The sequence below is a fragment of the Pundamilia nyererei genome, unplaced genomic scaffold, assembly GCF_000239375.1.
Source record: "Pundamilia nyererei isolate P.nyererei 1_Seehausen unplaced genomic scaffold, PunNye1.0 scaffold00009, whole genome shotgun sequence".
NCBI lineage: Eukaryota > Metazoa > Chordata > Actinopteri > Cichliformes > Cichlidae > Pundamilia > Pundamilia nyererei.
The window spans coordinates 4,483,863-4,494,088 of record NW_005187410.1 but is presented as its reverse complement, the minus strand read 5'-3'; the positions used below and the strand labels follow the sequence as shown (position 1 = coordinate 4,494,088).

The 10,226-nt window shown below is 42.8% G+C and overlaps 2 protein-coding genes across 2 annotated transcripts; one reads left to right on the top strand and one right to left on the bottom strand.

Moving 5' to 3' along the window:
• Positions 1–545: 545 nt before the first annotated feature.
• On the bottom strand, positions 546–6,639 carry pdk1 (pyruvate dehydrogenase kinase, isozyme 1). The gene is made up of 11 exons (XM_005723480.2): positions 6,092–6,639; positions 4,924–5,065; positions 4,750–4,821; positions 4,476–4,660; positions 3,538–3,627; positions 3,353–3,430; positions 3,156–3,232; positions 2,961–3,059; positions 2,724–2,834; positions 2,255–2,368; positions 546–2,152 (listed from the first exon to the last, which is right to left on the bottom strand). The coding sequence occupies exons 1-11, from the start codon at positions 6,198–6,200 to the stop codon at positions 2,012–2,014; spliced, it is 1,218 nt and encodes a 405-aa protein (XP_005723537.1). The 5' UTR covers positions 6,201–6,639; the 3' UTR covers positions 546–2,011.
• Positions 6,640–6,857: 218 nt separating this feature from the next.
• On the top strand, positions 6,858–9,478 carry nup62l (nucleoporin 62 like). Its single transcript, XM_005723479.2, has 3 exons — positions 6,858–7,343; positions 7,459–8,988; positions 9,081–9,478. The coding sequence occupies exons 2-3, from the start codon at positions 7,465–7,467 to the stop codon at positions 9,237–9,239; spliced, it is 1,683 nt and encodes a 560-aa protein (XP_005723536.1). The 5' UTR covers positions 6,858–7,343; positions 7,459–7,464; the 3' UTR covers positions 9,240–9,478.
• The last annotated feature ends 748 nt before the right edge of the window (positions 9,479–10,226 follow it).

Here is a 10,226-nt window from a genome sequence, read left to right as displayed (position 1 = left end):
TGTTGCTGCTCTTTCAAAAAGCAAAGCTTGTATGCACAACAGTCTCAGGGTTAGCTTCACAGACCTGAGTCAAAACCCACCCAAGTAACGAGGTGAATATTCGACTGATTGCTTAAGATGTTGCTACAGCTTTTATATACAGCTGCAGACTATTAAAGTCTGCTTTAACCAGATGTCAGTGATGTAGCTCATCTGGCACACAATTCACAGGTGAGTGTAAAGAAAGTGATGTTATTGTCATCGTTGGTTTGCTGTAGCTGAGGCAGTTTGCAAAAGTCGTATCCAGCACTAATTTCATTCGACTAAAAATAGAGGAGGAGTGAGTCTTGAGAAAGTAAAGCCATTTTTCTCTTGGACTCGGTTTGTGTGAAAACTTGTTATGAGATCACTGTGTGCAAGTCCAGTTACATTCTGACCAATACTGTCAGAGCAATAACAAACGCCTCATCGTGGCAGCACATCAGTCAATTGGCCGGCTGAGTTAAACATGTGACATAAGCCTCAATCCAGCAGACGTGTGGTCTAAAACTAAAAACAGGCAGTAGTCAGTGTTTGTAACTGTTTATTGAAACTTTTGCCCCATGGCAATGATTTCATATCTGATGCCTTCAACAGTCAAACTGCTGGTGTTCCAGTTTTAATTACATACTTGACAGAAATCGGTGATCACAAATAAACAAGTTTGTCTCACCTCGACTCTGCATGCACAAACCTATTTTAACAAAAGTAATTATCTGGAAAATAACCTACTATACTGAACATGATCCACTCAGACAACTGCAGATAGTGTAACATGGAAAACAAGGACTTTTGTCAGTATAGCTGAATGAGCCCAAATAATACAACCACAGCACTAAAATACTGTATTAAGTTTCCTTATAGGACACAGAAGACTCATGTGGAAAAGAGTTCAAGGTTGTAGTATCTTCTTTTAAAGCATAACAGAAAACCACAAACACTGACCCAATAAACCACACCAGCTGCAACACTCCCAATAAATACCCCCAACATTCTCAAGCTAGCATGTAAAACAAGTGCAATACAACAATTGCACTTGTTTTACATACATACAAACAGACAGCAAATCTAACCTTTTTTCCATCACGTTACTTTTTAACCAATACCCTGTTAGAAATGCCCTAATAAATAAACAAAAGAAACACGAGAAGTGCTTAGAAGACAGCAGCTTAACAAAAGGCAAAGCTTTTAATTTCACATCAGCTGTGCTTTTCTTTCAAAGTAACAGACTCCACAAAAACAGGGGAGAGAAACTCTACGCACAGATAAACTGTAACAGGAGAAACTAAAGTTCACCGTAATTAAAACAGACAAAGGAAAAGCTTCAGAGCAGCAAAGCAAACTAAACTTTTGCTGATACCTGTAAGGACAACCTCACATAAACGCGAGTTCAGAGCTTTAATACATTGTCCTCCGACCCCCGATGGCATTGAACCCTGCAGACCGCTTGTTTTGCTGAGACCTCTGCTAATACAAACAATACAACATGGCTTTTAAGTCTTATTCTTAAAGCATCACAAAAATGATAAATGTCCTGATAAACGCATCAGGTGATCTTTAGCTCATCAGACAAACATGACACCTTTGCAAGCTTTGTCCACCAGAGAGCGCTGACAGCTGTGCAGTACCATCTTGTTCATCATTTAAAGAGAAAACATGAATGTATGTTTAAATTGTTGATTTCTCTGCACCTGCAAGTTTTTCATGTCGAATATAAATATAAAACATAAAAAACATACAGCTTGCATTTGTTGAAACCTGGTCCTGGTAGATGACAGTTAACATTTAAGATGAATGGGGAAAACCAAGAGCTGCTGCACTTTAAAGTACTGATCATAACAAAGCCATTGTTCCATGTGGATTATATGGCACTAAAACTTTGTTCTATTATTCTTTAAGCTTTGTTTGTAAATAACTGAAGGGTTTGATGTAATTACTGCCACACGCTCACACATTCGGTTACGTCTCTTGCGCACTTTCATTTACATTTCATCTACAAGCTACGAAATGTCGTCATGTCCTTTGGCTCTTTGCTCGGGACGCACCAGTCGTCTGCCTCGTGGATGGTGTTGTAGTGTTTCCAGGCTGACTTGTTGTACACCGGGAGCCTCTCGATGGACTCTGTGGATAGTGCCTAAAACGTGATTGAAGGGGAAAGAAAAAAAAAAAGATACTTTAGGAATGTGCTCTTCTCTCTAAAAGAGGCACTAATGCTGCTTCTGTGAAACTGGGTTACCCGTATGTAGATCACAGCATCGATTCCGTAACCCTCCATAGAATACAACTTGAGGTCTCCTTGAAAGTAGCGAGCGTACAGTCGTGAGATGGGCAGGCCATACCCATAACCAGCCTAAAGAGAAATGAAGCAGAGTTCATCCAGATAAAGTCTGAAACAACAGAGCAGCTCCATGACAAAGACAGCATTCACTGGAACAAAGTGACTGGCTGTGGATTTTCTCTGGAACATAGGGGAAAATTGCAGCAGTGCTTTTTGTTTTGATAGGTGGGACGTGTGAAAGCCCTGCAAAAGCCAAGTATGTGTGTCGAAAAGGAACTCTAGAACTTCAGGGCGTATACGGGATAGCTGGATACCTACCCCAGCTGTGGAGACGCTGGTACAGCTGTTTCCATTTTCAAACACTCACTGATTGATTTCTCTTTGACACTGATTCAGTCACTAGTGATGATAAATTAGGAGTATTCACCAGAGGAGCAGCACGAGATCCGTCGATGCTGGGTCTCGGAGCAGTCGAGTACGTGTAGGTGAACAGCCTGTCGATTTTACGCAGTGGCACACCTCCTCCACGGTCGCTCACCTCACAAAGCAAACAGCATGAATAAACACAAGCTCCTCCAAAACGTACACAAAAACCTGAAGGAGTTTTCAATGCCAAGTTTGCTGCTTTAACCTTTACTGTACAGGAGTTTATCTGCACATTTACCTTGACTGTGAGATCTTCAGTTCCCAGAGCAACCTGTGTATGGATAGAAGGGTACTCCATGGCATCTCCGTATAACTCCATGGTGGCCCTCATGGCGTTCTGTGACAAGTGTTTATCCAAATGTTTAACATTGGAAAAGAGATATTTTGAAATATAAAATGCTGACATATATGAATACAGGCTTTTAAAAAGCACCTTATAGAGTTCAAACACCATGTGATACAGATGAGATGGAACATAGACCATGGTGACAGGTTTCCCCTTCTCTTTGGCTATCAGGACAAACAGATGATTGGAAAACATTTGATTACGTTACAATTCATTCATTAACCAGTTCAAAGAGCGGCATCATTGTAACTGTTTGTGTTGTTTCTTCTAACTACATAAATTACCATTGAATTCCTCCAGGACCAGCTCAGGAGAGTTCATGTAATACCGATCACAAAGGTTTCTTGCATTTTCGTAGGCATCTACAAGGAAGTGGTTTGTTTTTGTTACATGGCGCTTGCAAACTGGAAGAACAGCGTAGATTAACACTTTTCTCCGGCATGTTTCTATAAATATAAGAAAGTCTCACCTCTGATAACCTCGCTGACCCGACAGTGTGGATCAATACTGCCAATCTGTTTGGGGTGTGCAGGATTCACCTTCCCTCCAAAGAGCAGAGCTACAGGAAAAACACACAACATGAACATTGTGAAGTCTTGATACTTACTGATATTTGTCTCTGTAAGTTCAGGGTTTCATGTGAGACCTTTTGATTAGAGCTAAAACAAAACTGATGAGCAGTACCATCCTGAGGGGACCTGAGCCGTAACGAGTTCTTCCAGTGTCGCCATATGCAGAAATTCGAATAAAAACTTTGGTTGAAATTCCATCCACTCATTGTTTATCTGGGTTCAGGTCACAGAGTCCACCCTAAGCAGATATGCCCAGACCTCCCTCTACCCATCCACCTCCTCCAATTTATCCAGGGGGACATTGAGGTGTTCCTAAGCCAGAAGAGAGCCATAAACTCTCCAGCGTGTGCTAGGTCTCTTCCAGGGCCTTCTGCTGGTAGGATATACCTGAAACACCTCATGCATTGATTAGGTATCCTGGTCAGATGCCTGAACCACTTGAACTGGCTCCTTTAGATGTGGAAAAGTGGAAACTCTATTCTGAGCCCCTTCTGAATGACTCCCGATATTTAGCGATGTCCAAAATAAGCCATATTTTATTTATTTATCTACAATGTTTTTATAGCGTAGCTTTACGCAAGTGAGCTTGTTTTGGTCTTTGCTGTCTGTAAATAAAACACAAGTCATTTCGTTTTCGTGCAACTGCCAGAAAATGACACTGGGTGGGGTCTGTTGATTCCCGGTTTACTGTAGCAGGAGTTTTAAAACGACACAGACAGCCTGAAACCTCAGATATCTTCTCAGCACAGAAGTCTGGCTCCTGAACCCAAGGGCTTTCATTTCCAAACAAGTACAGCTCAGCAATCACATTACAAAAAATACAACATGTGCTCACTGTGCTGGTTGAGCAGCATCCTGATGGAAATCCTGCTCATGTAGAAGCGATCCAGAAAATACTGAACATTCTGGCTGACGATGGGATCTGTGCCGTACGCCTCCTTGTACTCCACAACGCCCTGAGCCATGGTGGGAATGACATCATTGTGGCGATTTCTGATATTTATCACAGTATCTGTGAAACTAATTGAAGACATAAAAGTTAAGGCAATGCGTGAAAAGAATCTGCAGGAATAGATGAGCTGTTGCGGTGGTTAAAAGAGGAAACCTACTCATATGTGACTTTCTCGTCGTCTGCATTTTTGTCTTTGAACTCGAGAATCTCCTGAAGACTCTGCATGTACCTACATGGGGGGAAAATTATCTTTTTGTATTTCACAGACTGGCAAGAGTTAAATACTGTTAATTCGTTAAAATTAAGTGGGAAAAAAGGATAACCTGCATACCAGCTCTGGACCAATCGGACTGATGGCGTCCTCAATAAGTTGTCTGGCAGCAAGTTAATTTCCTTCATGATGTTGGCCAGCCTCACAGGTAACTCCTGTCTGAGGAAGTTGAAGGATGTTTTCACACATGCATTTTCTGAACCTGAGAGAGAAACAAAAGGCACATTTTTTAATAATTTTGCTTGAAAAATGGGAAACAGGTGGAGCAAGCTACTGAACATGTGCAAAGATACATATAAATACAAATATACAAGGCAAAAAATGTACTGGGAAACTGGAATACTTGGGACTGTCGGCCATTTGGTTTTGGAACTGAAGAAGCCTCTCCGATGTGAGGAGAAATGTCTTCAAGATACTTATAGAAGTCCAGTCACTTTCTTTCCCAGCTCCTTAAACTACCATGAACAGGATGACTGAGAACCTACAAAGACATCTGCTGCAGATAGTTTTTAGGCCTGGCACTTCTTTTTTGTGCCCTACTTGTCCAGTTTCCAGTTTAAACAAATGCAAGGATTACTATGAACACTAATAAAGTCTGGTCCTTAGAAGCATTACTCAAATAAATCAACACTTTTGCACAATCCTGTAAATGTAACATGATAAAAGTTTTTCCATGTCACCCACTTCTAGTTAGCATTAAGGCTGGATTACATATCAGATGCAAAACTACCCCCAAACCATTCAGGCTCCATAACCTCTTATAACTGTAAACCTTCCATAGTTTCAGCAAACTGGACCATTTTCAGTACGAAATAGAGAAAATCAACCAATCAATCAAGGGCCTAACATTCACTCTTACATTCAAGTCTTCAAGCTTGACTTACACAGACAGGGCATATATCCCATTAGTCATGTGTTAAGAGATACTTTAAAATCCCTTCCTATTTAATACGAGGAAGTGTAATAAGGGGAGGCTAGATGATTTAAGAGTATCATTCGTCTTGTGAAATACATCCTTGTGGTATCAACTACCTTTACATCACAGAAGGAAAAGCCTGTGTTAGGACCGTTTGTGTGGCAGTTATCCTCGGGTTAACTTTACATTAGTTTGTTTTTTCTATTTCCATATAGTTTGTATGATGATTCTCCTTATTTTAGGGCAGAGTATCGTTAACGATGTAGTAAAGCATTATGTTAGTAAATATCTACTAGTCTTGCAGCTTCTTACCAAAATCCAGAAACTGCTTCATTGATAGAGGGGATGGTGAGAATTTGGAATAGTAGTCGATGTCCTTCCCTATGGACACGCTGCTCCTCAGAAACCTTAAAATCCTCATGCTGGCACGTTTTGTATTACCTCACTTCCAGCTGTGACTGCTGCTTAATAAATAAATAAACAAACGGTACTCTTTTTTTTAGGTTTAATTGCAATTAGCATCCACAGCAACAGAGCCTAGCGAGGGCTGCAGCTTGGTTTGCTAATCTGTGTTGACACAAGCTTGTTAGCTAACCTTAACAGCCTGCCAACACACAAGTAATTAATGATTTGTTTTTTCGTAATTTGGTGCAGTTTCAGCCTCCATTCTCAGAGTTTCGGCACTGTTTTCCTAAATCGCCTTTTACTTCAGCTTCTCGTGGTCGGATGCCTGGAAGACGTAGAAAATTGTCACCGTGGAAAGGAGAGTGTGCGGCCAGTAAATTCAAAGACGTCACAGCGACATCAAGATAAGCTACCTCTTCAAGCAAACTTTATTGACCAAAATTTGGTGTAACGTTATAGCTAAACGCCACACAGCCAAACTGTTAACGTTGAAAAACAATCGAGGAGTTTTTCAGAAGTTCCCGTGAAGTTTGTGAACTGGCTTCTTGTGGTTTTGAAGCAATTTTTTGAGTTAAACTAACATAGGCGTGTGCAACAAAATAGAACAATATTCGTTTTGCTCTAGAAAACCGTTCTAATAACGCGCCTTCTTGTTACTTAGAATTATTTGTACCTTAACTTTATAGAATAATGTTCATTTTATGTAACTTTCGATTTTGGTGGGAAGCAGCTCGCACTGCGTACAAACGTAAAACCTCTTGTTGTTAATTTGGTCTTTGATAACGTGAGCGTCCTAATCTCCGACGTATGTCTGCTAGGTGACAAGCCAAACCAATCAAAGTTTGAGTTGTCTGAAATTATAATTCTAATTGGTCGTTAGACCTGCCAATATTACTAAGAAAGGCGGGTTGTACTCCGCTAGACAAAATACAGGGCAAATAAACAGCTTGTTTTTCAGGCCAACTGCCGTCATTTCCTTTAGTTGACTACTGAACTGCCTACTTGAAAAAGTGTCGAGGCAGCTGGCCACGTTTTTAAGAAGGATATGTTGCCAGTTTTCTATCGTTGTTACGACTAAAGTGACATTAAGAAGGGTGTAGTCAACTTTATTAGACGCCAACGTCTAGAAAGCCGTCGTAAAAGAGAAGCCGATTCTTCGGTAAGTTCCCCCTGGTCTGTGTGTTTGTGACCCGCCAAAAGCTAAATGATTCAGCGAGGAAGTAACCATTTTGTGCGTTCGTCGATTTTAATAATGTTATTTTTTTATCTTTAAGGAGAAAATGAGCGGCGCTTTCACCTTTGGGCAGCCCTCTTCGGGCTTTACTTTCGGAACGCAGAAAACCACAGCCTCGGCCCCGGCCCCGGCCCCTACCACCGGCTTTGGACTGACAACGTCCACTCCTGCAGCCACCGGAGGGGGCTTCACTTTCGGCTCATCCATCCAGACCCAGAGCACTACCAACCCCACCGGTGGTTTCAGCTTTGGCACCCCAGCAAAGTCCACAGCAGCCGGCGGGGGTTTCTCTTTTGGGGCACCCACCACAACCTTTGGAATGAATGCAGCTCCTCCAACCACAACAGCAGCTTCAGGGTTGACTTTGGGCTCCACGGCGACTCAAGCAGCAGGGTCGGGGTTCACTCTGGGTGGAGTTTTGTCTGCGCAGACCACCGCTAGTGCACCTGCAGGAGGGGGCTTCACCTTTGGAGCTGCATCTCAGGCTCAAACCCAGCCTGTAGCAACAGCCGCACCAGCAGCCTCCACAGCACCAAGTGGCCTCTCATTTGGAGGGTTCAGCTTCGGAGCTACCAAGGTCCAGGTGACATCAGCGGCAGCCTCCACCACCACAACCAACACCAGCACCACAGGTGGAGGCTTCAGCTTCGGCACCAGTGCTCCCTCCAGCCTTGCCCAGCCAACCTCCACCGCTGCTGCTGCTGCTGCTGCCGCTGCCGCTGCCGCAACAGGACAGGGTGGAGGGTTTACCTTTGGGATTAAACCGTCATCAACCCCAGCTCCTCCTGCATCCACCCAGGCCCCACCATCTTTCGGGCCTTCTCTCTTCGCTCAGCCTGTCACAACAGCTGCTGCCACAGCTGCAGGTCCAGGCTTCGCTTTCAATGCCATTTCAGCTTCAGCAGCAAGCACATCCACAGCAACAACCACGGCTACTGGTGGAGGTTTGACTTTTATGATCAAACCTCTGGTTCCAGCAACCACCACATCTGCCCCCCCCTCTACCGCTACAGCTGCAGCCTCCACGACAGGTACTGTTACAGGCTTCTTGCTGGGAGCCAAAACTTCATCGATCACAAGCACCACGACAGCTGCTTCAGCCACAACCACTGCCAGCACCACCAGCACAGCTCCTCCAGTGATGACCTATGCCCAGCTAGAGGGGCTCATTAACAAGTGGAGTCTTGAGCTGGAGGACCAGGAGAGACATTTCTTACAGCAGGCAACTCAGGTGAATGCCTGGGACCGCATGCTGGTGGAGAACGGAGAGAAGATCACATCCCTCCACAAGGAGATGGAGAAAGTGAAGCTGGATCAGAGGAGGCTGAACCAGGAGCTGGATTTCATCCTGTCCCAACAGAAGGAGCTGGAAGATTTGCTCTGCCCCCTCGAGGAGTCGGTAAAAGAGCAAAGTGGAACCATCTACATGCAGAACGCCGACGAGGAGCGTGAAAGAACATACAAGCTCGCTGAGAACGTGGACGCACAGCTGAAGAGGATGTCGCAGGACCTGAAGGAGATCATCGAGCACCTGAACACGTCCAGCGGCCCGGCTGACACCAGTGATCCGGTAAGATGACACCTCCAGTTTTTGATAATCGATAAGATTAACAAAGATTTGCTCACGTAATTCATGTCTAATTTCCTTTTTTTCATCATCAGCTGCAGCAGATCTGTAAGATCCTCAACGCCCACATGGATTCACTTCAGTGGATCGATCAGAACTCTGTTCTGCTGCAGAGAAAGGTCGAGGAAGTGTCCAAACTTTGCGACACCCAACGAAAGGAGCAGGAGAAAACCTTCCGGTTAACATTCGACTGATCTGCAGTAAATACTTTTACTTGTGTGCTTACATTTTTACTCTGTAATCAGGGGTGTCATCAGGGCTTTAGATGGTGTAGATCCAACCTTCATTACTGTTATTTTGAGTTTTCTTGGTTGCATAAAGATTGATATTTTCAGTGCATTTGCCTTTAGAGTAGTGAAAAGGATCCTCTCCTTCTATGTCAATTGTTATGTTTGTTCTAAAAAGTCTGATTAAATAAACCTTTGGAATGGAAGTCTTTTTTTTGTTTTGTTTTTTAATTATCGGGCATTAAATACAAAATTATTTTCTGTGTCAGAGGGAGTGCTTTGTTCACATATCCGGTGCCCCTGTAATAGCTGAATTACAGCTAAGCATATATATTTTGATAAGAGAGGTGTGGATGGAATTGTTTTGTTCTATTTACAGATTTAAGTTTGTGCAGTAAACAAAAAACAAACTGTTGATGGACAAATAAGGCAAACATGAACTTCTACCATGCCACCTTCTGGTGCAAACAAGCCATATCTCTTATTACTAAAGATAACTGTTTTTCAAAGGTTGTCAACATGGCACGTTGAACAGGCCACATAATACTTGGACTGAAATGGATGCAGGATTTGTTGCTTTTTATTTTGTTAGACTGGCAGCTGAAACTTTTTGCATCAGTAATCATTTCCCGCAGGAACCATTTGGTGATACTCAAAGCGCTTCCATCACAAGGATCAGGGTCTAAATTAAGTTTCTGGGACTTCATTAAAGTGCTATTTCCCGATTTTGGCACTTGTTGGTAAGTCGGCTAGCTTAGCCTCTAGCGCAGGGTGTCAAACTCATTTTGGTTCATGGGCCAAATGGAATCGAACCAAAATGAAACTGAATTTTAAAAACAAAAAAAATCAATGAAATTTATTTTTAAAAAGCAAGTTAAAAGAAAAGCTTTCTATCAATTTCTACTCCTGTGTAGTGAAGCTGCCCCAAAACACATTTCATTGAAAATCTGGAGT